This window comes from Hippocampus guttulatus, chromosome 2 (genome assembly GCF_054856545.1).
Source record: "Hippocampus guttulatus isolate MCC_2025c chromosome 2, RoL_Hgut_1.0, whole genome shotgun sequence".
In the NCBI taxonomy this organism is placed as follows: domain Eukaryota; kingdom Metazoa; phylum Chordata; class Actinopteri; order Syngnathiformes; family Syngnathidae; genus Hippocampus; species Hippocampus guttulatus.
Window position 1 is genome coordinate 22,350,831 of NC_141262.1, and position 25,709 is coordinate 22,376,539.

The window sequence follows — 25,709 nt, forward strand, 5'->3', positions numbered from 1 at the left end:
TGAAGCGGCATTTTAAATGAGTTCCGATTCATTTATGAAATCGATGCTATGGAACAAACTCCTCCAAGGTATATTTGCATGTCAGATGGATTTTTTTTCATTTCAATTTTATTAGTATATAAATAGTATTTCCACATTCTGTACAACATTCAGCTCTAAAAATAAACACAAAAATATACATAATCTAACAGTATTTAAAAATATATATTAAAACGTTTTGCATTGCAATATTAATTTTTTCGCGACTTTCTTTGGAGGGCTGCCTAAAGTAATGTATGAAAAACGATCCTGAAAACAATTGTAAAATAAAAGTGCAAGTATTTTAACAGATAATTACATTGGTATAAGTTGGTCACTTTGTACAAAATCACTTGAGCACAATTTACTGCAATTAAAAGTACATAGAAATTGGGAGCATTAAAAAAAATAAGTAAGTGGTTGGAATTTTGATTGCTTTCAACTATTATAATTGAATTCATGTAGATTACTTCAATGGTCTGCAAGTTGGACCCTCGTTAGTAAAGTTAGAATGGCCATCACGCAACATGAGTGATAAGTGTGAATCACCAAAAAAAATGCTCAAATTATGAATAACATTAGAGTCTTAACTTAAAAATATCATTAAAGTACATTTTTTAAATAAAGTTTAGTTATATTTAACTTTTAAGTACAATACATTTGGCACTCTGTGAGTCAAATGTTTGTTGAGCCTGTGCTATTGTTATAAGTAGTTTGATAACCACTGACGTGGACCATTCCATTGTCAACAAAAAATGTCCATCTAATTCAGTAAACTATCATGGATCTCATTTGGAAAAAGGAAAGTATCCATATGTAAATACAGACACACAGGCATGATCATTCAACGAATCAGGATCATATTTAGTGTCTCATCCCAAGACTGAGGCAACCCATGGTGCATCGTGACAGAAGTCGGGCGGGCAGCAGGGCTAGACAGCGACATCATCGCAACAGCCAGCGCAATGCGGCGGCGGGCTCTTTGCAAAAGTCTCTCTTTCAAACCGCACTGACTACAAACTGCGGCCGTCAGACGTGCGGAGATGAGTGCTCTGTATTGACAAAGTACGTGGTCAGCTCCCCTTTCCCCTTGACGTTGATGACTCCTCGGAGTGTGATACCGTAGCCCACGCTCTGGACCGCCTGGGCCATCTCCTCTGTCACCTGGACGCAGAGACGGAAGCGGGCGTGGTCAAGCGGGGAAGGAGGGAAGATAGTGGCGGTGGACTGACCTGGATCCTGTCCAACACTCCCGTGCTGTCCATCCTGCTGGCCACGTTGACCGAGTTCCCCCAGATGTCGTACTGCGGTTTATGAGCACCGATGACTCCAGCAATGACGGGGCCCTGGTTTATTCCTGCGAATGAACAATGAATGGTCAATTCTTTCATTGAAGAACCAAAACATGAATGGTAACTATAACTCACGCCTTTGAGCCAACCCACTAAAAAAACTGACGTGCCGACGTCAATTGCAATTACCACACGGTGGGAAAACGGGCTCACCTATCCGCAATTTAAAGCTGTTGAAGGAGTGCGTGTTGATGAGCTCCAGATTGCTCATTAAAGCGATGGCAAACTCCACCATGGAGCGCACGTGACTGTAGGACATGTCACATTTCTGCAGAGGGACCAAGAAATCTTGTTTCAAGCGAGGCATTTCAATGTGAACGTACAGTGAGCCCCCGCAAAATTGCTGATTTTTTGAGCGTTTTTTTTGGGGGGGGGGGGGGGGGTTCAACTGTATAAATACCGGTCAGTCGGAATTTTGACTTGTGCCCCTTCAGTGTTGGATTGGATTGGATTCAACTTTATTGTCAAATGTGCTGTATGTGTAACATACAGTACAGTAGTACCATTTTGGGCCACAACATGCCAGGCAGCACTGAGTACTACTGGATGGGAGATGCAGTGTAATTAAGAAGAGAGAAGAAGTATAATAGCTCCAGTACTGTACTGTTTAAACATATATGTTGAATTCTCCTGTGTTTGTTAAAGTTGCATGTTTGAAGCTTTATCCTGTACATCTATGCTAATTTCTAGTAGCCAAATTACGGTGTTACAGGCATTACAGTATATTTTAGCATCAAGCTAGCAGACCTTCGCAGAGTACATAATTTAGTCAAACATTTTCGTGTTTTAATATACAATTATAAATTCTCTTTTGTTTTATGTATCGGTTAATGATATTTTTTTTCCTATCCCTGTAAGAGGGATTCACTGTAAAACCTTGGAACCTCAGAGATGGAGTCAGAGTTTGTGATGAATATACAGTACCTTTCTCTCATCCCATGAGTGCGTCAGCCCCACGGCTGCCATATACGTACTGCCGATGGTCTTTATCTTCTCCACCGAAGAGAACTTTGGCTTGGATAAAAGCTGAGCAAGAGAATGACACGCGAGACGGTGAGGCAAGAAGTCGGGCGCTTATGCTTAGGTAAAACCTTCAGACGCTACTAATCCCTCACACCTCGTCAAAGTCAGCAATGATCTCGTTGAGGAAACGTAAACACTCCAGACCATCTCTAGTGGCGCTGCTCTCGCTGTAGAACTCCTTAAACTGAGGCACGGAGGCGAACATGATGCACACGCACTCGTACGACTGGCTGTATAGGTCCTGAAACCAAAGACAGGCCATCAAATTTCAGCAGCATGTCACTTTGATTGAAATACAGCGCCAATTCAAAACAGAAATAATCACAAGGCCTTTTTTGAATCACGATAGAAGGGTTGAGCCACCGGGGGGAAGTAGGAGAGAACAATGGGCATAACAACAGCTGTTACAATTCTCAAGAAGGCTACAACATTACCCCCTTCCCCCAAAACATCACCTGATTGCGAACAGTTTTGCCCATGAAGAAGGAAGCCACGTGAAGGGGCAGAACGTTCTGGAGCAGAAGCTTATTGACATTCTCCACAGTCTCCATCTCCTCTTGTTCCAACTTGAAACAGTGTTCCAACAGGAAGTCTACGCGGCAGCCCAGCTCATCCTGACAAGGTTGATTGATTGATTAAACATTTTACTTTGAACACACGGTGCGAGAAAAAAAAAAAAACCTGATGTGAAAAATCTGCAATATGAATTCCATATCTATCCCATACTGAAACACTATGCCTTAAAACCTATTTAGATCTTTTACTAATGCGGTGGTTCATTATTAATCTGTCAAGAATTGCAATATGTACTGCACACCCGTTTAAATGCCAGGTTTTTGTGATATGAAAAAAAAAAAGCGAGATACAGTAAATAAACCTCTGGTAATCAGTAACCTGTACAACTCCAATACATCGATTCAAGAGGGGAATTAAAAATGAACATTTTCTTTTAACTGGCAATGTGTTTGTGTTCAGATTTGAACAATCACATTCAAACTCATTTAAATGGGAATCAGCACACGACTGCCACCACTTGAAAAGCCACTGAAGAACCCCAAATAAAGTTCAGCTGTTCTAGTAGGCTTATATGTTTGCTGTCATACATATTTTTCATATATTCTTAATTGCTAGTTGTAGAGATTTTTGTTGAGCCATAAATCATGCTTCCCTTCCCTATTCCCAGACGGATTTCGAATGTTTTCTGGTAGCTTGTCGTTTTTGACCTTAGGCTATCTGTGGATCTTATTAGATTTAATAACCGTGAATTGGTGTGTTCCAGAAATCCAAATTTATGAACGGTCCTGATTGCGTTCTATGGAGGGCGGAACACAAGTCTTCGTGTATTGCATAAACGTACGCACGTACGCACCTGTCTGGCCAGTATGATGCAGACAATATAAAAGATGACCAGCCAAACGCCAGACATGATCTGAGGGTCCTTCAACACACCGGGCCTGGGAAGAGCGCACAGATTGAAAAGAGTCAGAGCCTGTCTTCCGGGGCAAACGCACCTGCGCACCCCGTCGGCATCAAACAAAAGCCGCTCGCTCACTTGGTGGTGGTGTTGTACAGCAGGTCGATGAGGCAGGACGAGCGGTTGGCGTATACGTGGAGGAAGAGGGCCAAGTAAACCACCACGGCCAGCGTGAGGAGCAGCGCCTTTACCGACAAACATATCCTGACGAAGACGATGACTCCTAGCATGGCCACCAGGCAGCAGTACAGGTAGTACTGGAAGGAAAATGCAAAGACATTTGAGTGAATATTCTATATCTCTTCTAATGCCCCTAATTGTCAGTGTACTCTCAATAATTAAAAACTCTCATTGCCCCATGGGGATAAATAAAGTTTTCTGAATCTGAATAGTCAAACTAGTGAGGATAAAGAGTATGGAGGATTCTGTGCACTTGAATAAATTCTCAAATGGCTTGCCGTATATGTACACCAAGAGGAAGCTACATATGATCATTGCTAACTCACAGGTACAGTGTAGAGTTTGAGATCCTCCAGCGCCCTCCTGTCGCTGATTTCGGTGCAGTTGTTTCCTGGGATGAAGACCTGAGGAGGTACAATGAAGGAAGGAAGGAATAGCTAAATGTGCGGACGCTGCGTCCAACTCTTACGCACAAGGCAGTTGAAGTGACTCAAGAAAGGGACTGTTTTCAAACAAGACCTCAAATGATAGAAGCGTTCAGAATATGATTAGCACAACGTGTATTTTGTCATGATAATGTGCATTTTCATTCATTTCTCTTGCGCGCGGTGTTTCTTTTTAACAACACACAAATGGGCTGGAACAAATTCATTCTATATCCCTTCATTTTAAAGTGAATCATTGCTCTGGTTCTCAAACAGAGTCTCGGAATGAATCAAGTTCACGAAAAGAGATTCCGCTGCATATTTTAAAATAAGGGCAAAATGCTCACAAAGTTGAGGATAGCCATCAGCAGTGTGATGAGTAAACTCAGGCACACGATAAACAGCCGCAGCGCCGCCCTGGTGGACACCCTACGACACAGTCCTGACATCCAATGAATGCGGGGCTGTGTCTTGGAATGACATTTCTTCAGACAAAAAAATAATAATAAAAAAAATTATATCTTAAACACCCGTTGACTTATTTTATTGGCGAGTTTGGCTTAGCATACCTGTAAGTAGCCACAGAACGCGATGGACAAAAGAAGTACCAGCACAGGAAAGGTGGCACTGTAGGAAACGGCCAATTGAAAGTTCCTGTCAAAGATACAAACACATTTGTTAAATGAACGTATTACGTACTAATGGATTTGGAATATTAATGTTTCCCATCAACTAAAAAGTATAAATTTGAGAAAATGTTCCTACTTCCTGAAGGTAAGTGAACTGAAGGTAACAAGTGAATCATCTCAACACTTTTACTGTAATTAATGAGATCATTAATCAGGATAAAGAATATTTGTCGCATTCTTAGTGAGTTGATCTAAGCTCAAATGCGCAGCCAAGAACCTTGTGCATTATGTTGCATGCTAAAATACTAGCTACAGTTGCACAAAGGGTTGTAGACTTTTTTTAAAATTTAATGTGTTTGATACAAAAAAATGCTAAGTTTAATTTTAAATTTATACTTCTTTGAAATTGCCCCACCGAAAATGTTTCTAGATAATGTGATAAGAAGAAATAAAAACTGTTGATTATGTAAAAAAGGAAACTCATTGGTTATTCCCGATTAAATATAAAAATAGTTCATGCGAATGCACGGTTATCCGATAGAATAATAACAATTTGGGTGCCACTCACTTCTCAGAAACGAGCATCTGGACAGAAAAAAGCGTGACAAAGACGAAAGCGAGGCAGGTCATGGACTGGTGTAAGCCCTTCACCTCTGACAGGCGAAACTGTAACACACACACACACACAAGATGTAACACAAAAGCACCACAGTGGCTGGCTCCCCTGTTGGGGAAGTGACATCACCTGCTTCTCCAGGCGTATGTCATTGAACAGCAGCGTGAAACAGTTAAGTCTTTTGGCCCTCCACCTATGGGAACGCACACACACACACACACACACACACACACACGCGCACGCGCACGTAGATCAGAGGGTGAGTCAACGAAAGAGGAGAAAAATAATCAAATTTACCCTGCAATGTCCATCGTGTCCAGCGAACCCCTCACACGGTTATCTACAAACAAACTGAGACAAAAAGCACAAATTCCATCGATGGTACAGGTACTCATATCTAGTTAGGACTACTTGAAATTCGCCTGTCAAGGTTATAGTGCATTTTAGATTCATCCTAAAACATTTTGGCCACTTTTAGTGAGTAGTGCATTTGACTGCATTGACATTTTTAGGCTGTGTAATTTTGCCTGTGTAATCAGCTTGAACATTAAAATGGAAAATCAATGGAGCATACCAGGATGGGTTGTTCTGAAAAGGTGGTCTTTCCTGAAACAGACATTTTCTAGTCAGGACACGTGAGTCTATGCGTGTTTGCAAAGTGTAGCGCGTGGTCAACGTACAGCAAATGACTGCTGTTGGTTCGCTGCGACCTCGTTGATCTTCTTGGGGAGCTTGGCGTGATGGTTGCTGAGGTCGGCGAAGGGTCGGATGTTCCGCCACGACTGAAGGTACTGAGACATGCGCATGGACGCCCGCTGCGTGTTCTCAACGGTGGTGAGAAGGTTGGCCTGGAAATGAATGAGCCACGCCGTCACACGCTTACGTCTCCCCGCCGCAGTGTGGCGCAAGAACTCCCACCGTTGTCGATCGTTGGAAAAGGCTGGCGGAGTTGTTGGGGTCCAGAACCAAGAAGGTTTTCCTTCCTTGAAGAAGAGGAACCCGACTCCCGCCGTCACCGTCCTCCACTTGGTACGCTCCGTTCAAGTGTTGCAGAGTCTCTTCCGTGATGTGAACTCGCCTTGCAGAAAGAAAAAGCACATTTTTGTTGCTTTCCCCGAGCGCAAATGCCGAGACGTGATTATCTTCATTTGAATGCGCTCACCCAGGAACGCCTCCGGATTCCATGTGATTGGCGAGCGTCACGTCATGCGACCACACGTCGTACTGCCATTTTTGCAAGCCGATCACACCAGAGAGCACGTTGCCCGTGTGAACGCCGACGCGCATGCTGATCTCCACTCCTGTGGCCTCTCGCAGTTTACTGAGAGCCAAGAAAAGGAGAAGAGTCCGTTTACACGTTGTCAGCTCATTGTCAGCGTATCCCCCATGCTCCATGCGAGAGTTCTCATTTTGCATCTGTGCCTTGGACAGTTTGTCCCGTTCGCTAAAACGGCTGAAAGCGTATCAGCCACTCTACTTTCTCAACCTGCCTCTTAATCCAAACAAAGAAAAAAAAAAGCAAAAAATCAACCAAATAACAGTTGGTGACTTGAAAAACTTCGTGCCACTCGTACATCAGGGTGGTGTAGGACAGGGGTCCCCCATCTTTTTTGCCTCACGGACCGGTTTAATATTAGACAATATTTTCAGGGACTGGCCTTTAAAGGCCGGACAAATACAACAAAATAATATATTTTATTATTTTATTTGTTATCACCGTCTTCATCGCTCCGATTCTTTTTCCCCCCGTGACGTGGTTCGATAGTGCGGAGCGCAACGGTGGACCGTGCGGCTGGTCATGACGGCTGCGTCGCGGTTACCCCCCCCCCCCCCCTCCCATTCATCCTCCCCCTTATTACATGTTATGTCTTGTGACTTGTTGTAACTGTCATATGCTTTTTTTATGTGCTATGGTCTTTTTTTATCCTGGACTTAAATTATCCTCGGAAGAGGATAGTTCGAGCGTGGTTTTTTTTCCCTCTCCCTACCCAGCGTTTTTTCCTTTCTGAATTCTGATTGTAATTTCCCCATTGCGGGACAAATAAAGGATATCTTATCTTATCTTATCTTAATATGACCGGCATGAAACCTGTGGTATTTTCAGAACATAATAACAAACACGAATCACGATACGAGGATCTGGTCGCAACACTCTCTGGTCGCTATGGTAATGTTTACACGTGCCTTCAAATTAAGATAGACCACAAATACAAAGTGCATGAAAAATACGACTCACGATCGCCCCATATTATGCAGATTAGGCTTGGTGCATGGAAATCTCCCGTTGTGATCAATCCGTATTTTAAGTAGGACTCCTGACACTGTCTATTAAGTGTAGCCTTCTTTTTCTTGAAAGTCGTAGGCTCCTCCTCTGTCTCCTGGCTGGGCCTTTCCCCCTTCCCAAAGACCTTTGTTTTTTTACTCATTTTGCTAGCTCCTGGGTTTCATTTTAGCGGTAACCTATCACGTGACTGAGAAGCGCACCTTCACCTGTGTCAAAAGTGACATACTGTCGTCGGATGTAACAGAGGATCCGGTAATTTTTCAAAATAAAACATCTTTCAGATTCCAAAATGAATAAAACGGAAGTAATGTAAGTTACTTATTCTTTCTGTGCGGCCCGGTACCAAATGACCCACGGACCGCTACCGGTCCGCGGCCCGGGGGTTGGAGACTTCTGGTGTAGGATGTTAAGAGATAGTTGTGCAGTAAAGGTCTCGCTAGCAAATGAGCTGACCTCATAGCGGTGCACATGTCCAAGCCCATCTGAACACAGTTGCTGGCGTGCGTGGGGATCGGGTCAGGCAGTCCTGACACGCAGTAGTAGCAGTCGCCCAAAATTTTGATGCGAAGGCATCCGTTCCTCTGCAGACAGCGACAGCATATGCGGCAAATGTGATGCCGCACTGTCAAACACACACACGCATGCACGAGCACACTCTCGGACCAGACATGTTGTTACCTTGGCGATGTCGTCAAACCTGCCAAAGAGCTTATTGAGCATAGCAACAAGCTCCTCTGGTGTGCAGCTACTAGCCAGTTTTGTGAAGCCCACAATATCCGCGTACAGAATGCTGGACACACACACACACACACACGTTAAGCATTGCACAAACAGAAGTCGTGACAGCATTCTGTTTCCCTCCTCACCTGACGTCTTTGTGCTGCCGTATGTACAGACTGTGGAAGTTGTGTCGATTTTCTTTCTCACTTGTGGGCTTAGTAAGCCTCTTAATCACCTCAGTTTTCAGCTCTATGGCGATGTAACGCGGCAACACCGACAACAGCAGACGCTCCTGGAACGAACGAACAACAATTGTTTCCAACGGGTCGCTCAGGAGTCATTAAAAATTGGATCCGATCAAACCTGCTGGTATTTTCTGATTTCCTTCTGGGAGCGGATAGTGCTGAACTTCTCTCTCTTGCGATTGGATTTCCTGAGATCGTTTTCGGTAGTCCACAGGTGGAAGACTCCGATGCAGTTCACACACAAGAACAGTATGCCGTTTGCCACCAGCTGTGGACATAAGTCCAACATGAGTGCCAAAGTGAAAAGTCGGTCAAGGTTAGGATTGAAAAAATTCCAGGAATATACAAAGTTGACGGGGATGATCAAAATTTTTGAAAACATGATTTTAAAAATACTTTGAAAGACCTTAATCATACGTATGGGATAAGCGCGTAATTTTTAACCTGGATTTAAACGCATTATTGGTTTGTATTTTTATTCATTCATATTATTCACTCTGATAACAAAGGACACCAGCAAACTGGGGGATCGTATTATACACAGGCATGAGAAAAAAAGTTTTTGAAGGGTGAATTTGGGAGGGCGCAGTATAAACGAGTGCGTATTATTCACAGGATTTTATGGCATATATGATAGCTTTCCATTCTCACAATTCCCAAGGAAAGTTTCCAATGTGTCATACAGTAACAGTATGACTTTGGTGCTAACTGGTGATATCTTGGTGTCAATGGTGAAGTGAGTTGAGGAATTTCATTTCAACATAAGTAGTGCATTTCCACATCTTGTGGCAGCAATAGGACATAAAAAAACTTTTTGTTTGGTTTGTCGGTGTCAATTACTCACAGACTTTCACTCCTGGAGGGAGCTCAGGACAGAGCCCTGCTGGATTTATTGTAATTGAACAACACCCCATTTGAAATCCCCATTGATTTTTTCTTTTCCTTTCTTGGCAACCCTCATTAAGTTGGACGCACCTGCACAGCCAAGTCTGGCGTCTCCGGACTTGTGACCGGGACATAAACACTGATGATGATGATGTGCGAAACGCTGGTCCAAATCCCAACCATCAGAGCCCAGGCCAGTGAGAGAGGGAGCACCGTGTACACGCTCAATGACAGGAAGAGGAAGAAAGCCACCTGAGGGGGAGCAAGTCAGGACAGACGGGTGTGAGTTTCTTTCGAGACGACTCGGCTTTCGTGACGTCTCCCCACCTGTTCCCACGTTGTGGCGGGTCCTCCGGTGAAGATGAATACAATGGCGGTGACGTACAGCGTCCCCCAGACGAAGAGGGCCAGGGCGCCGGCGCAGCGCCTCACGGTGGCCAGCCACGGTAGGCACACCAGCAGGCCGGCGCTCAGACACAGAACCACGCACAACACCGACAGAGCTCCCACGTGAATGTCAAGGTTCTGTGCGCAACATGAAACCGTTGAACGCGATCGCTCGCCAACGCTTCTTTTCTAACTTTGTGTCAACATCAGAACAGTACGATTGAAGCAAACTTCACAATCTTGCTGTTTAAATATACAAGGTTGAGTTCACATTTGATGAAGTAGCAGTGGTTTGAAGGTTGAAATTACAGTTGCACCTACAGGTATGCTAATTCACATGAGCTTGTCTATGGTGTTTTGCACTATATGTTAGCATTGAGCTAGTGGTTGTTCGTTCTTTTGTATGTATTATATCACACACAATGCGGTACTCACCCTTCCCATGGTAGGAATAAGGACGATGATGGCGATACAGAAAGCTAAGGACAGCACCAGTCCAGTCAACATGGCCGGCGTCTCCTCCCCACACTGCAGACACCCCCTGTGCATGGACCTGTAGCAACAGCTGACGCTGTCTGCGACGCTGCGCTGGGAGCGTGTGCTTCCATGTTCTTCTTCATGGTCTGCACTGCTGCCAGTACTCACAACCTTATTTGGTGGGCTGGCGTTTTCCTTTTTCTTGCTAGATTTGGTGTTGGGTTTTTTTTTTGCCCTTTTTTTGGACTTATTTCCTCCCAAAGTGTGTTCAAAGAGGTTGACAGGAGAAACAGAGTTGGTCTTTTCAAAGGAACTTCCAGTGAGTTCACTTAGGTCGCCACTGAAAGCGGTGCTGGCAGAACCGGGGCTGGAGTGAGTGCTGCCATAGTCCGAGTCAAAGGCGAAATCCAAGTTTTGAGAGGAAGGGTCCACCTCTGGTGCGTCGCTCCCAGACGTCGACAAAACATCCACCAGCAGAGGCTCGGGTAGGTGGACAGGTGCTTGACTTTGTGACAGTCCTGATTGGCTGCCCAGCAGTCCTTCCTCATCAGCAGTGTCTGCGATGTGGCCAAGCTCGAGCGTGACGATTCCAGTTTCTTGGTCAGGCTGCATCTTTTCCTGGACCCTTTAGCGCTTGTCTGCCGTTGAGGAAGCCTGACAGATGTGCTCCTGTGGAAACACAGCCCAGTGATTTTTTTTTTCAGATCATCATTTCATACAACAAAGAGGGGTGTCCAAAATTCTTCTTTTAGGGGCCACGGACAGAAAAATCAAAGGCTGCAAAGGCCACCCTGACATTCTTCACCTTGAATTTAGCACTCCGGAACGAATCCCTTAGCGTGGGTAAAGATGCGCAAAACAATTGAAGAGAGTTTTAAAAAATACTGACGGATTTTTAAGGATTTTTGTGTGGCCAGTTGTGCCCCTATCACACTATAATAGATCCTGCAGCAGAATCCCATCTTCACATTGAGGGCCAAAACAAGAGCAATCTACACTAAGCTGACCTTGACACAGAACAGAAAGTGGAGCAAACAATCGCGATTCTGAGGCGCGTCTTTTTGAATGATGAATGATTGGTGGAAAACAAGGAAGTGAGGATGAATTTCTGCTTCTCCTGCCTTGGGCTATGTCAATAGCTAATTTTAGAACAGGTTGCAGGCAGCTAAGAAAGGAGAAGCAGATGTTACCTGGGTGATGGTTTGGTCACCAGTGCTAATGTTTTTTTTTGTCTATTCAATTGTGTGTGTGTGTGTGTGTGTGTGTGTGTGTGTGTGTGTGTGTGCGTGTGTGTGCGCGTGCGTGCGTGTGAAACAAACCAGTGTTGAATCCAGAGTGTTCCTTGTTAGTGCTGTTCCCCTCAGTCAGCGCTCAACCATCGATGGCCACCCTGACATTCTTCACCTTGAATCGATGGACGACGTCAAAGTCTTCCTGCCGCAAAAGAGGGTCAACAACAGTGTGACAATGACTCACTCAAACACATAATTCTATTATTATGCCGTCCTTGGTTGCTTTTCCATTATGCTAAACTCGTTTGTCTGGCTATTTCCTCAGTCAGGCACCGTTCAGGCGTGTACCCGAATGGCATGACAGCGATGCACCTTGACAACAACTTTCCAGTTACCACCTAGTCCAACAATCAAGTGCTGTCATTTTCCTTCGCTAGATTTCTGATCAACTGATGGCCATTACAAAATGTCAACACCGGCAACAACAACCATATGAACTCATGTGAACTCCACATAACAGACAAGTTATTTCGTACTGTCTGTACTGTCTGAGGTGTGTCAGGAAGAATCCAGGACAGCTGTTTAAATCCTTTTTGTGTGCCAGGCAACCAACAAGCAGGTCTTCAAAGACAGCCTGTGGCGTGTGGACAATTGTGAACATCGTTACCATGACAACACCCCTTCTTACAACGCCCTGAGCATCTGACACTTCCTGATCATGCTGAAATGACCTCCCTACTCACCTGACCTGGCTCAGTGTGATTCTCTCTTCCTCTTTCCCAAGCTCAAGGTGGTCATCAAGGAGACCAGTGTCGAAGAGGTGGACGACATCAAGATGGGCCAGGACAACTGAGCTGCGGAGGATCCCGGTACAATCCTTCCAGGAGTGCATGAAGGCATGGCAGAGAAAGCTGGAAAAATATATTCCAAGATTCCGAAGGGATTACTTTCAAGAGGAAAATTTGTAGTTTGTAGTTAACATTTGAAATATGTCTCCTGCGACACCAGTCCTGGATGACACTTGACTGCTTCGCTTTTAAAATGACGATCAAAACACCTGCTATGCAACTAGATAAATGATACGACTTCAAGGAATAAACAAATATTTGTCCTGAATATATCCTGATTATTGCCGTTTGTCAGCGGCGTCAAGCAGGTTTAGACCACAAATGGAAAATACACGTAAGTAACATCTTCAGACATGTTGTAAAGGACAATATGACAAGGGATTACATCACCAAGTAAAAAGGTAACAAGCGCAGACCACTGCATCGCGAAACTAATGGGATGTACAACAAAGTACAGTACTTTCAACCCGATGGTGTGAGCGACGTTAACTTTACTTCCAAAGTACTTTACAAGGACAATCCTGACATTCCTGACATTGAACGTGAGCGCGGTCGCGTTAGCTTCTTACCTCGTGACACACGTTCAACTTAGTCATGTTCCACTTCCAACAGCCTGCCTCCTGGCCAAACACCGACAAAACACATTCATATAATAATCATCTAGAGTTCGCCGTGACAACGACCGAGAGGGACCCGGCAGGTGTGAGCGAGAATTCCAGTGGCAAATGTATACACGGCTTATTTCTTCCCGCTGAGCTGGGCGGGTGAGTGGGCGTGCGCGACGCCAAGCTACTGGAGTGCTTTCGGCTACGAGCCGTCGCCTGATCGAGGTTCTGCGATCGGAGCGAGCTCTGCAGTGAACACTTCAAGTGGTGGCCTTCTGGGGTTTACATTCACGATGCACTTTCAGACGTTTATTCAAGGTGACAAACACACCAATGCAAAATGCATATACTGTACTCCCAAAAGAGCATGGTGCATGATTCCTACACTGATCTCAGAGTAAGGTAAAAGCCAAATCGACTGGCTGCACTTGTGAGCTTGGTCACAGACTGAAATAAACTCGTATGTCAAGGTGTCAATGTAACCCCAATAACAGAACTGGTACTTCAGCTTGTTTATTTCGGGGAAAAGACTTTAGGACACTGCGATTGGCTGGCAACCGGTTCAGGGTGTCCCCCGCCGACTGCCCGAAGACGGCTGGCATAGGCTCCAGCGTGCCCCGAAACCCTTGTGAGGATGAAGCGGATCAGAAAATGGATGAATGGATGGATGGACTTTAGGACACTCATAAAAAAAAAAAACAACAGATGACAATTTGTTGTCTCCCTCTAGTGCAGTGGTTCTTAACCTTGTTAGAGGTCCCGAACCCAACCAGTTCATATGCACATTCACCGAGCCCTTCATTAGTGAAAAATAAAAAAAATATACAGTATATATATATATATACATTTTTTTTTTTTTACAAATTTAAGACTAAAAAATGCATTTATTAAAAACAGAAAAAAGTAAACACAATAAGTATAAAATATAAGTTTTTTAATTGTGCACAAAATGAACCAGCCGGTGATGGCCAAGCAGGCGTGTCATAATTAATTGACATGTTGAGTCGGGTGTGTCTTACCCTCCATGGCAGAGGCTCCGTTGAACCCCTGAAACTGATTCACCGAACCCCTAGGGTTCGGTCGAACCCACGTTAAGAACCACTGCTCTAGCGGCATGGCCTTCTGTGCTCAGGCTGTCAAACAAGCCATTTTTTACAAGCTCATCAAACACAGCACTGAAAGACACATTGTGCTTGGTGGGCCTGCACCGTAAACCAACACACTATGGTCTGACAGCCAGCCTTACAGGTAAATCCAAGGATGCTTGTAAAATACATTGACTATTTTGAAAGTATAGAAGCCACCAAATCGGTCGACAGTGTCAAAACAAAAAGGGCGCTTCATCCATGTCAGTAAAGTGCAACATTCACACCTGGTGGAATTGATGCTATCATGATTCTGTTTGTGACCAACAGGTGGCACTGTAGGGCTCTCCCTGCAGCTGCACACCTGTTGGTCGTTCTGTAATTATTGCTTTAAAAGGACTCCCAGCCCGACCACTCATTGTCGGTCATTGTTGCTGTCATATTTTTGGTCATGTTTCTGTTGATAGTTTTTTTGCTTCAGTCATGGTTTTGTTTTGCTACTTTGGATTATTTTTGTTTTCAGGACTTTGTTTGTTTAGGATTTAGTTTTCTCTGTGTTTTTATCAATACAACTCGTCAAGTACAACCTGCTCCTCCCGCTTGCCTGCTTTTTGGGGTCCACCACCACCACATGGGACAGATGCTGATCAGGAAACCAGTCAAGTCAAATATATTTATATAAACTATAATCACAAAAAAATTCTCACAGGACTTCACATGCTCATAGTTGACAAATATTAACAACATCCCCTGATCTTAACTCCCAGGTAGGCAAGCAAAAACTCCCCAAAAACCCATCTGGGGGGAAAAAAATGACAGACCTTGAGAAGAGGCCGAAGATGAAAGAACGCCCTCATCCAGGATGACGAGGATACAATGGATGCTGAGTGGGTAACATTTCGCACAATGTGGTGCAATACAAACTTCGAAACATCCATCCATCCATTTTCCGAACCGCTTGATCCTCACTAGGGTCGCGGGGGGTGCTGGAGCCTATCCCAGCCATCTTCGGGCAGTAGGCGGGGGACACCCTGAATCAGTTGCCAGCCAATCGCAGGGCACACAGAGACAAACAACCAACCATGCCCACACTCACACCTAGGGACAATTTAGAGCGTCCAATCAACCTGCCATGCATGTTTTTGGAATGTGGGAGGAAACCGGAGCACCCGGAGAAAACCCACGCAGGCCCGGGGAGAACATGCAAACTCCACACAGGGAGGCCGGAGCTGGAATCGAACCCGGTACCTCTGCACTGTGAAGCCGACGTGCTAACCACTGGACTACCGGGCCGCACTTCGAAACATGTAAGAGTCAACTTAATAAGATGAAACGCTGTATGTACAGATGCCAACAGTGCCGCCTCTAGCGGACACTGCGGTGAACAGCAGATGAAAAAGGCATCGCAGTTGTGTGAATTTGTGTTCAAGTTCATTACTCCAAAAGAAGGGCCGAGAGCACGTTGAGGTCATTTTCTGTCGGGTTGCTCTGCAGAACCAGCATCACCATGTTGTCCTGACCAGGAAAGACCTGACAAAGACGCTCTCTCAGGCTTGCCGTGGCCTCCACCGTTCTGCTGGCCAGAGCCGTCTCAGAACCCTGCTTGTCTCTGGGTTTGGGGTGCTCGAGTCCCACTTCCCTGCTCCCCTCACTTGCTCTATTCAGAGCGCCACCCGGTGTTTGGTCAGGGAAGTTGTGGGCTAGAATTTGTGACCACTGTGGATTGAAGGAAGTGGAATGTGTGGGTACACCAGCCGGGTTGGATGTCCTAGTAGGGAAATGATGGTGAGAAAAAAAGTGTTGAATTTATTTCAGAATGATGTGACTTACGTCCCACCTGCAATCGGAATGGAGGAAGTCGTCTAAATGAGGGCCCCCTCTTCCCAGTGGGTCATCTGGAACCATGAAATGATCACCAACGAACGTGTACTGAAGCAATCTGCGGGGGACACGACACTCGCGTGGCGATTTTTGCATCTTTCGTTCATCAATACAGAAGTTCTTGACATTTTTCATACCAAGTACCACCTAAAACAAGACTTACCGGTAATTCTCAAAGTACTATTTAATATTGTAAGTCACTGTAACATGATTTATTTCTAGATTGACTTAACCTTTATTTATACAGGTAAGGCAAGTGAAAACTGATTTTTATTAGCATAGCCGGTTTAGCAGCCGACAGCACAGTCAAACAAAACAGATTCAAAGCAGACTCAAAGACATAGAAAACAAATTGTACAGTGTGACATAATACATTACATTGCAGCCTAGCAAATGCCTAACTCAACTCAACGGTATTTATCGCGCATTTTAAAACACCCACCGCTGTAGACAAAGTGCCGTACATGGAGCATGAATAATTAAAATAACAATAAACAATCATACATTAATAACAAAGACAGTAGAAAGCTCAAAAACAGTGAAAAAAATAATCAAGTCTCATGCTGAGTCAAATGCTGACTAATAGGTTTGAAACAGGCTAAAAGCCTCGGCAGCGATCACGTACGGTATCCCTCATTAACTTTCCGAGTGGTGGTATACATGGTGAGCAATTATAATTCATTTAATGTTCAAGACCATACTATTCTTAAATATTAAACCTGTCAAACGTTTAGAAAGTGAATTTCATGTATCCCCCACTAGAGGGCGCCCGCATAGCACCACCGTTGATTTCCTGTGTTTAAGTACACACACAACTCTAGTGAGCTAGGGGTTGGGGGGGAGTCTTGCAGTCTTGTATGTTTTAGTGGTCAGTATTTCCAGTACCATCTCATCGCAACCAGATGTCGGTTTTGTTTGGAGTGTTTTACCTCTTTTTGATGATGTCCCTCCACGCGAACGACTCATTCAAAAGGTCCTTCATATTGTCTTTGGTCACGATCACGCCGTCGGTCTTTTGTGCAAGTTGCAGCATGAGTCTACAGGTCAACCGTGCAGGTTTTAGTTTAGTTTTATTGTTTTTGCAGCAATGAGACCAAAAATCTCCAAAGACGATATCTATACGTGCTACCTGTCGTCATACGAGCTGATCCTCGTACCCATTACCTCCCTGGAGGGTGTGAAGGAGAGCAGGCCCAGATTCTCCAGCTCACCGAGATAGTGCTGCTCTGTGGACGTAAAAAAAAGAAAGAAAAAAAAGAACAGTTCGTGTCGTGTTTAGGCGAGGTTAGAAGGAAAAGCAATTCCTGTTCACACAAACATGAGTTCATCGAAGGGAACGGGTGTAACAACCTCGGATGCGGGGGTCACTCTTCTGCCGCCACTGGGGCACCAGAGCACTGATGTGCCGATGACCTCGCTCCCAAAAATGCTGAACAGCCAAAGCAATGCCTCGGCATGAGAAAAACTGCCCCAGCCCGTGACTACAGAAAGGGGAGAAGATGGGAGGGGAAGGAACCTTTCAATGAGAGTAAAGGGAAAAAAATCATGAATATGCTAATTTAACTCTTTCATCCACACTGTAACCTGATAATATCTTAAGCTGTCCACTGTGGTAACCGCTGTCCCTGAAAGGGTTAAAACCCGGGAACATAACCACCGTGTTGGCCCGAATACAAGACGGTGATTTTTGCATTGAAATAACACTGAAAAAGTGGGGGTCGACTTATATTCGGGGTCTAGATATTATACCCATTCACGACGCTAGATGGCGCCAGATATCAATGAAGCGAATGCTGAACTTGACTCCCAGGCCAAAGTGAACCCCTGCCACGAAGAATAAAAATAAAAATAGCGGTAGCACGAAGAAGAAAAATAAAAAATAGCGGTAGGAAGGAAAAGAGAAGAAAATAAAAGAAGAGATAACAGAAAATTGAGAAACGTAGTGACAATCTGGAGAAAAGTGGGTCGAAGATCGGCCAGGTTAACCGGCAGCTGAGGAGAAGTTATGATGTCATTTACATTTCAAAAACCACAAGCCATTCATTTACGAATGTGATTGCACTTTAGATTTGAATGAGGCAAAATAACATGCTTTTTCTCTCAAATATATTGTTATAATCATTTGTTTCAAATGCACTGTAATTATTTTCTGTATAAAAATGAATTTGGTGTTCAAAAAGTCTTTTTTCAAACTTGAGTCTTGAAAAAGAGGGGGTCGTCTTATAATCAGGGCCGTCTTATATTCGGGCCAGTCAGATACATTTGGGGATAATAGGCTATTATTTTAGCATTATCCTGACTAAAACAAGCACATTTCATGCAATTGAAACCTCTTTTGGAAGATTTGTTCAGCACTTGTCAAAGTGCAGCTTGCGCACTGAAATTAGCTCATTGCTAAAAAAAAAAACCCAACATAATCTTAACGATGTCTCCTGTCTCAAAAAGTCATACGTGAGGCCACTTGGATCTGTAGGCGCCAGTGTAGTTCCAAAATGCGCTCCCCTCCCTCCTCCTACCTCATGGCCACGTTGCTCCCATCAATGATGACGGTCCTCAGCTTAGGGTTCCCCGGTCGGTCTGTTAGCTGGAGTTTAAAGGGTGTCTGCAGACCCTCGAGGAAGCGCTGCTTGCCCGTCACCGCCATCGAAGGGACACTGGCCCCATTGGAGCGTTCTCTGGATCCGGTGGGAGAATGCTGAGCTTGGAGCTCTCCCTTCGAGCAGCTCAGGCTTTGAGGTTTCAGGCACGGGATGTGAGTGAAAGATGAGGCATACATTGGCCCGGGTGGCCCTTTGGCAGGATCGGGACGTGGGAGCACCAGGACTTCATTCAAATCCCGATTGGAACCGAGTTCTGCTTGTCTTGCTGTGTCTGAACCTCTTCTCTCAACATCCTTTGTCATTCCAGCTTTCGGACTCTCCTCCTCTAAGACTTTCATTTCACTGCCAGTCTCCTTCTGCAGCTCCAGGAGCAGCAGGTGGCTGGCTCCATGCGGCAACATGCTGCAAGCCTTGGCCACCTTGTGCTCGGTGTAGCCGCAACTCACGACAGCTCGCTTCAGAACTCCCAACACAAAGTCATCCTCTTCCTTGGATTGTGCGCTGCCCACAGCACCGACCTCGCACGGCACATCTCCTCCTCCTCCCACTGTCTTGTCATCCATTTTATAAAGTGGGTTCCTCTTGCTCTGGTGTTCCCCGCCACTGTAGTCCTGCTCTTGCTGAACCAGGTCCAGTATCTGAGAGGCCTCTTTGGGTCCCGTTCGGCCAAGAACCCTTTTAACCACGTCCTCTGTGTACCCCATGGCCGTGAAGAATTTCAACAAAAGCCAGAACTCCTTGTTTGCCGGTGACAACGTCTCCACCTCAACTTCATCCTGTTCTGTCCGCTCCTTTTCTCTCGCCTTATGCTGAGCCTCCATTTGCCCTTCCTCAGCGGCACCGGGCACACCCAAAGTCATCCCAGGCAGGCTCCGCTCATGTAATGCTACTCGTTTCATGTTAGGCGCAAGTCCCGAGTCTTTCACCAGGTCCAGCAGGGCTTCCTTCACAGATCGCGGCAGTACGAAGAGATCCAGGATGTGGTGGTCCTCCCATTTCTCCACCAGAGCTTTGAACGCCTGGGGTGAATTACACAACTCACCCGAACCTCGTTCTTCAGCGTCCGAGGAGCCGGCCTGCCCCCCCTTATATCTCTCCAACAGGTCAGCGATGAGGGAATAGGCTCGCACCACCGGCTCAGTGAGACCAGATATGAGCAGCAAGCCCGGAGAGCTCACCTGGTTTGAAGTAGAACAACAAAAACATCATCAAAATACTGTCGGAGCCTGAACAGAATCGAGGTAAACAAGCGCTACAACAAAATAAGAAACAGCATAAGACTGTGCTTGATGTTAAATTAGCGGTTCAAAATGAATCAAATTTCTAGATTTGAAGAGCGTGTTGGGAGGAAGAGCGGCCTTTTTCTTCCTCCGCGTGTTCGTTGAATTTCGGACGATGAGGATGTTGGTTATCCAAATACAGGCTGGAATCAATGAACAGAACTTGGAAGGGTTAAATTTATTTTTCTGCAGTTTACGAATCGATTCGGGCTCCTGAGGGTTTCAGATTTCAGTCAGGAAGCGTAGAAAAAACACAGTCATGAGATTATATAGAGACAATATGATAATGAGGGGTGTGGAGTACTGCCCCTTATGTAAAAGTCAGAAACAAAGAAAGGTCAATTCAGTTCGATTGTGGCATGATGGCAAGGTCCAGAACTCCCTGCTGTGCATACATCCTGAGATAAGAGTTCCTCCTTCGGGAGACTTGACAGCCATCAGGAATTTTCCCAAGGTGTGGGGGCACGAAGGAAGACACTTGGGGGCTGTTAATCACTCAAGGGGGAAGAAGATATAAATTTAACACTATATTCTTTATTTTAAGTGTTTAAACAGATGTTCAAGAGAGTGGTACCAGCAGCACCCACAGCAAGGCCAAACTCCTCGACACAGATATTTGAAATAACAGTTCCTCTTTTGATGTTAAACATGTCCTCTGGAGGGGTCCTAAAAGTGGTGGGGGTCAGGGGGCATTAAAGGTGATTGTAAATACCTTCAACAGCATTCTATATTGTTTCTTTCAAATCTAACTAACAGAGAGGAATACTTCCTTAACAAGCGTTAATGACTTGGTGCGACTGAGATCAGCACGTAAGCAAGACTAACCACAATCTGTGCTGAAGTGCTCTTGATCATGCAGTCCATGAAGAACCCATTGGCACTGCAGAAGATGCAGTTGAGTGCGGCGGGATAGGACATCTCCTGTTGCTCCTCCTGGCTCACAAGTCCCTTCACAAAAATCTGCAAGATGGGCATAGTTGCTGATCAACTGCACCACGATCCACATGGGCAGAGGAATTGGCGCGTCGAACCTTGGCTGCTTTCACGTCACGGTCTGACCCTTGCAGTCGCAGCCATATCTGCCCGCTGGTACCGGGCGGCATGTTTCTCGTGTTGATGGTGAACGCCACTCGGAATATCCTCTCCACGGATTCCTGCTGGGAGTTCAGAGGCCCCCGCAGTGCCTCGGGGCACACAAACTCATCCCCCACCTTGTCTTGTACGTCCATCCCTCGTTTTTTACAAGAATGGTGTAAACATGCTGGGGAACGTCCCTTTCCTGCAGACAATGTACATTTCATTAAGTAGCTGCTTAGCTTACGCTAACTTTCAGAAGGTCAACCCTCGCGTGTGAACGCAAATGACAATTCGTCAAAATCAATGAGTTACGTACTTGATATTTTTCTGGCAATATCTGAATGTGAAAATTCCTATTTCCTTATTATACACTTTTGACACAGTACAGTACTTACGCAAATGTATCACATTAGTCTTACTTGACTGCCATTTCAGACGAGAACCCAGTGTTCGAAAAAAATTGATATGCAGATGATGGATTTCTTCTTTTCAAATGACCAAAAAAAAAAGTTTCTTTTCACAAATAGTCAACTCCGTCTCTTTTCACGCATTCATGAGTTTAACTTTCCTATACAAGTTGATGATGTAACAACATTAGAAAACGAGTTCTTGACACTGTTAAGAAACGTTGAAAACCGCACGGCAACGGCAAAGTGACTTGGCACGAAAAAAAAAGAACGGAGCGAAGGACGTAATGTCAATAAAGGCTGTTTAGTTTTCCTACCTTTTGCTTCTCCCAGGTCTCCGAGTGGCTTCGACGCGCGAGCTTCGTGCTATCACGTCACAACTCCAAACAAAACAACCCAGGAGAGAACAAAAACACAACACAGGAGAGCACTGCATACGGCGCACCCAACCAAGAAACACTAACGCAGCGACGAAAGTGAAAGTAGTCGTGGAGAACCCAAAAAAAACAAACAAAAAAAACAACAACAAAAAAAAAACAGCTGCTTATGACGCTGGGGCGACAAGCTAATAAACAGTAATAAAAACCTCTATGCGAATAATACGTCTCACATCCCAAACACCCAAAGCGGCCCTTTACAGGTGAAGGAAATAGCTCATGAGCAGAGTTTCAGTTTTTCAACAAGGCGTTGAGGGGAATTCCGGTGACGTCACAACCCGAGCTTTTTTTTTTAATCGTATTTTTATTTTTGGAAATTGGGTGTTGAGATACGCCTCTCAATTGATTACTTTACGGGTCTGAGTGTGAACATTGTGTGCCACTATCAAATGCATAGTGAACCATTGTCAAATGATTTCAACTTTTCCAGAGCTGAACGTAGATTCATAAAAGAATGCTTTGAACGCGGAATAAAGACCCGCCTCTCTCCCGGCAATTTTTTACCGAAATTGTCCTATAATCTGCAAAGTCAAGATAAAATAAGAAAACCTTTGTTTGTCTCACAATGGAGAAATTCCTAATTTACAGCAGCAAGATTTGGAGGGAAGAAAGTAGAAAAACAAAGTATTTGCATGTACAAAATAAAGTTTAAAAAATGAACTGTGCACAGTACAGAATGCAACATAAAATATAAAATATGGGCCTGTCCAACGGGCTTTTCTGATGACGTTCTAAATGTTTAACTCTCCCTATTGATGTCACGGTGGTTTGTCCATAATAGGATGTTGAGGTTGTTTGCCTTGGGTAGTTTGTGAAAGGACCTTTCTGTATACCAATCCTCTCTGCTCGTCAGATCCAGCCCTCTCATGGAATGAGACATTGTTTGGGGGAAGGAATGTTCCTACGTTGTTACAGACAGACGATAAGTGATGCCTCAAACTCTGTCTCCTGTTTAGAGATGACTTTTGTAGTTTGACATAGACGGCTTCTTGCCACTTCCTTCAAACCGGTGATTCTCCTGATCCAGAATTGGAGGTCAAAGGTTTTTTGATCAGGTCTCTTTGGCTCATATGATATAATATGACTTGAGTTAGACCGCTATTTGCTGTGACCATTTTCTTGCTTTCAAATCCATAAAATGTCGCACACACGAAAAAAAAATCCAGATGCCTGAATCTCTGCGTACGCTGAATCGATGTGAAAATGTTGGCGTACCACTCTTGCCCCGCCCTGCCCTTATATAAATATGCAAATTAGTAGAAACGGTCCCTGCAGGTTTGATATATCTGAATGTGACTGTGGAAAAGTGTGTAGTCCACGTCCATGTCGTCCATGTGTATATGCACGCTTTGTACACTAGGCCCCTAGTGAGGGGTCCCCACGGAATTTTTCAACATGCCCGCAGCAACCCCAATGTGTATCCTAGACATGGTACCAATTGAAAATTTCTATGTGAACCCCTCACCGGGTCTTTTTATCTTTCATGCTCGCTATATTAAATTAACAGTGATTACCAAAATACTTTATATTCTTAATTGAGCTCTTTCATGTATGCCGGAAAGACCAAATACATACTGTACCTATGGAGCCTTTTCTGCTAGATTGCGAAAGAAGGTGTAACCTGTCCAACATTGTTACTAATCTTATTTTGCCTTGGCCGCCCACCCACAGGGCGGGGCAAATCGGCCTTGCCCATTTGAAAATGTGTGAACGCACACATAATGTTGTTAGTGTTATTTATACGGTATATGATCTTTGCACCATGTACAGCACTTTGTATACAGCGGTGGTTGTTTTAAAGTGCTCTATAAATACAGTCGAGTTGAGTTGAGTCTTAAGTGAAATCAACTAATATGTGCGCCAAGGGAGTCATCGAGAAAGGAAAGCAAGAGCAAGGTGACAGCAAAATAACGGGCTAGATCAAATCACTTATACGTTACGCACGAAGCAGGAAAAGGGAACTGCCAGGAAATAAGAAAACGCGACAACAGAAAACGCTTGCAAAAAGCGGCAAGGAACGTATGTTAACACAAATACTAGTTCACGCACGATAATATAAAGATTCCCTTGGGACGACGAAAATGTAACTAACCGCGAATGGTATCGAACAATAATTTGCGAAATATGGGCAACAGCAGTGGCACGGCATGTAATACTCCGGCAATGAGTCAACCGCCGGAGCGCCTAGATAAGCAGGTGCAATCACCGACAAATAGCCAGCAGGTGTGCAGGCGGCCGAAATGGAACGCCTGCCACCTGCTGCCAAATACGGAACATGACACTTATCTAATCATATGCGCCAAAGAGGCTTCATCTAACAAAGGAATGTCCCTTCTTCTTGACATGCAAATGAACTGCTGACCAAAGAAGACGCTCGCCGATGTTGCTCTATATGCCTGTGCAATGGCGACTTAGCCTCTAAAAGATATGGGTCACTTCACTCTTCACTGTACTGCATAAAATTGCCTCGGTTCAACCGTTCTGAATTACCATGACTTGGACGAGAGAGAATTTACAGAGCCAAAGGACCAAATACTTTTGTCGCCATGGTACATACGGTCTAAAACTATATTGTAATTACTTTCCACTGCGCTAATTTGCATGTTACTGGCTCTGTGTAGCACAGAGGAAGCAGAAGCCCAAAGTTATTAAACATGCTGGAGCTCTTCTCTATTATGTTACTTCTTCTTTCACTTGTTGCAACATGGTGGCAGTGCAGAGCTGCAAGTTTTGGAAGCAAAAGAGCACCACCATACGACCGGTCAGTGAATCAAGAGCTCGGCTACACTAGAATAATGTAGCATGCCATGTAGCATTTCTTACCCTGTGCTCGGGAGAATCGAGTGTAGAAAACTGGTCCTTTATTGGTTTTGCGAGTTGTGTAAAAAGAGGCTCATTATGCATCACGTTTGGATGAGAATCTGGTCAGCTCCACCAGGAGCCCCAGATATTGTTCCGAAAACAAGTGAGGGTTTTTGTTGCATCTAATACATCATCAGCTTATAGAATAGAATCTGAATCATCTTTATTGGCCAAGTATGGAGAGGACACAAGGAATTTGTTTCTGGTAATATAGGCTACACTAGTATTGCAATAGGGCAGCCTGGTAGTCCAGTGGTTAGCACGTCGGCTTCACAGTGCAGAGGTACCGGGTTCGATTCCAGCTCCGGCCTCCCTGTGTGGAGTTTGCATGTTCTCCCCGGGCCTGCGTGGGTTTTCTCCGGGTGCTCCGGTTTCCTCCCACATTCCAAAAACATGCATGGCAGGCTGATTGGACGCTCTAAATTGTCCCTAGGTGTGAGTGTGGGCATGGATGGTTGTTCGTCTCTGTGTGCCCTGCGATTGGCTGGCAACTGATTCAGGGTGTCCCCCGCCAACTGCCCGGAGACGGCTGGGATAGGCTCCAGCACCCCCCGCGACCCTAGTGAGGATCAAGCGGTTCGGAAAATGGATGGATGGATAGTATTGCAATAACAAGCTCCTACAAAAGACTTTCCGTAATGAAAGGTTAGCATTTTGCAGTCGTACCTTCCAATAACAGC

The 25,709-nt window shown here is 44.8% G+C and overlaps 2 protein-coding genes across 3 annotated transcripts; both read right to left on the reverse strand.

Annotated features, from left to right (window-relative positions):
* Positions 1-69: 69 nt before the first annotated feature.
* Positions 70-14,999, reverse strand: LOC147208953 (adenylate cyclase type 4). The gene is made up of 28 exons (XM_086102701.1): positions 13,365-14,999; positions 12,691-12,858; positions 12,035-12,149; positions 10,674-11,384; positions 10,179-10,376; positions 9,942-10,103; positions 9,085-9,234; positions 8,868-9,013; positions 8,680-8,791; positions 8,455-8,582; positions 6,880-7,038; positions 6,636-6,795; positions 6,398-6,565; positions 6,292-6,323; positions 6,015-6,068; positions 5,847-5,910; positions 5,670-5,767; positions 5,042-5,126; positions 4,820-4,957; positions 4,374-4,451; positions 3,946-4,124; positions 3,763-3,847; positions 2,849-3,007; positions 2,488-2,634; positions 2,295-2,396; positions 1,524-1,638; positions 1,251-1,375; positions 70-1,182 (listed from the first exon to the last, which is right to left on the reverse strand). Exons 4-28 carry the CDS (start codon positions 11,325-11,327, stop codon positions 1,048-1,050), a joined length of 3,633 nt encoding a protein of 1,210 aa, XP_085958827.1. The 5' UTR covers positions 11,328-11,384; positions 12,035-12,149; positions 12,691-12,858; positions 13,365-14,999; the 3' UTR covers positions 70-1,047.
* A 145-nt stretch (positions 15,000-15,144) lies between these two features.
* On the reverse strand, positions 15,145-22,413 carry khnyn (KH and NYN domain containing). 2 transcript variants are annotated; one of them, XM_086102748.1, is made up of 9 exons: positions 22,048-22,410; positions 21,278-21,525; positions 21,072-21,206; positions 18,883-20,144; positions 17,717-17,847; positions 17,496-17,592; positions 17,296-17,403; positions 16,323-16,424; positions 15,145-16,253 (listed from the first exon to the last, which is right to left on the reverse strand). In XM_086102748.1, exons 2-9 carry the CDS (start codon positions 21,473-21,475, stop codon positions 15,920-15,922), a joined length of 2,367 nt encoding a protein of 788 aa, XP_085958874.1. In that variant the 5' UTR covers positions 21,476-21,525; positions 22,048-22,410; the 3' UTR covers positions 15,145-15,919. The 2 variants fall into 2 exon arrangements, with proteins under 2 accessions (XP_085958874.1, XP_085958882.1); XM_086102756.1 differs by having other exon boundaries at positions 16,026-16,253; positions 16,316-16,424; positions 22,048-22,413.
* Positions 22,414-25,709: the final 3,296 nt, after the last annotated feature.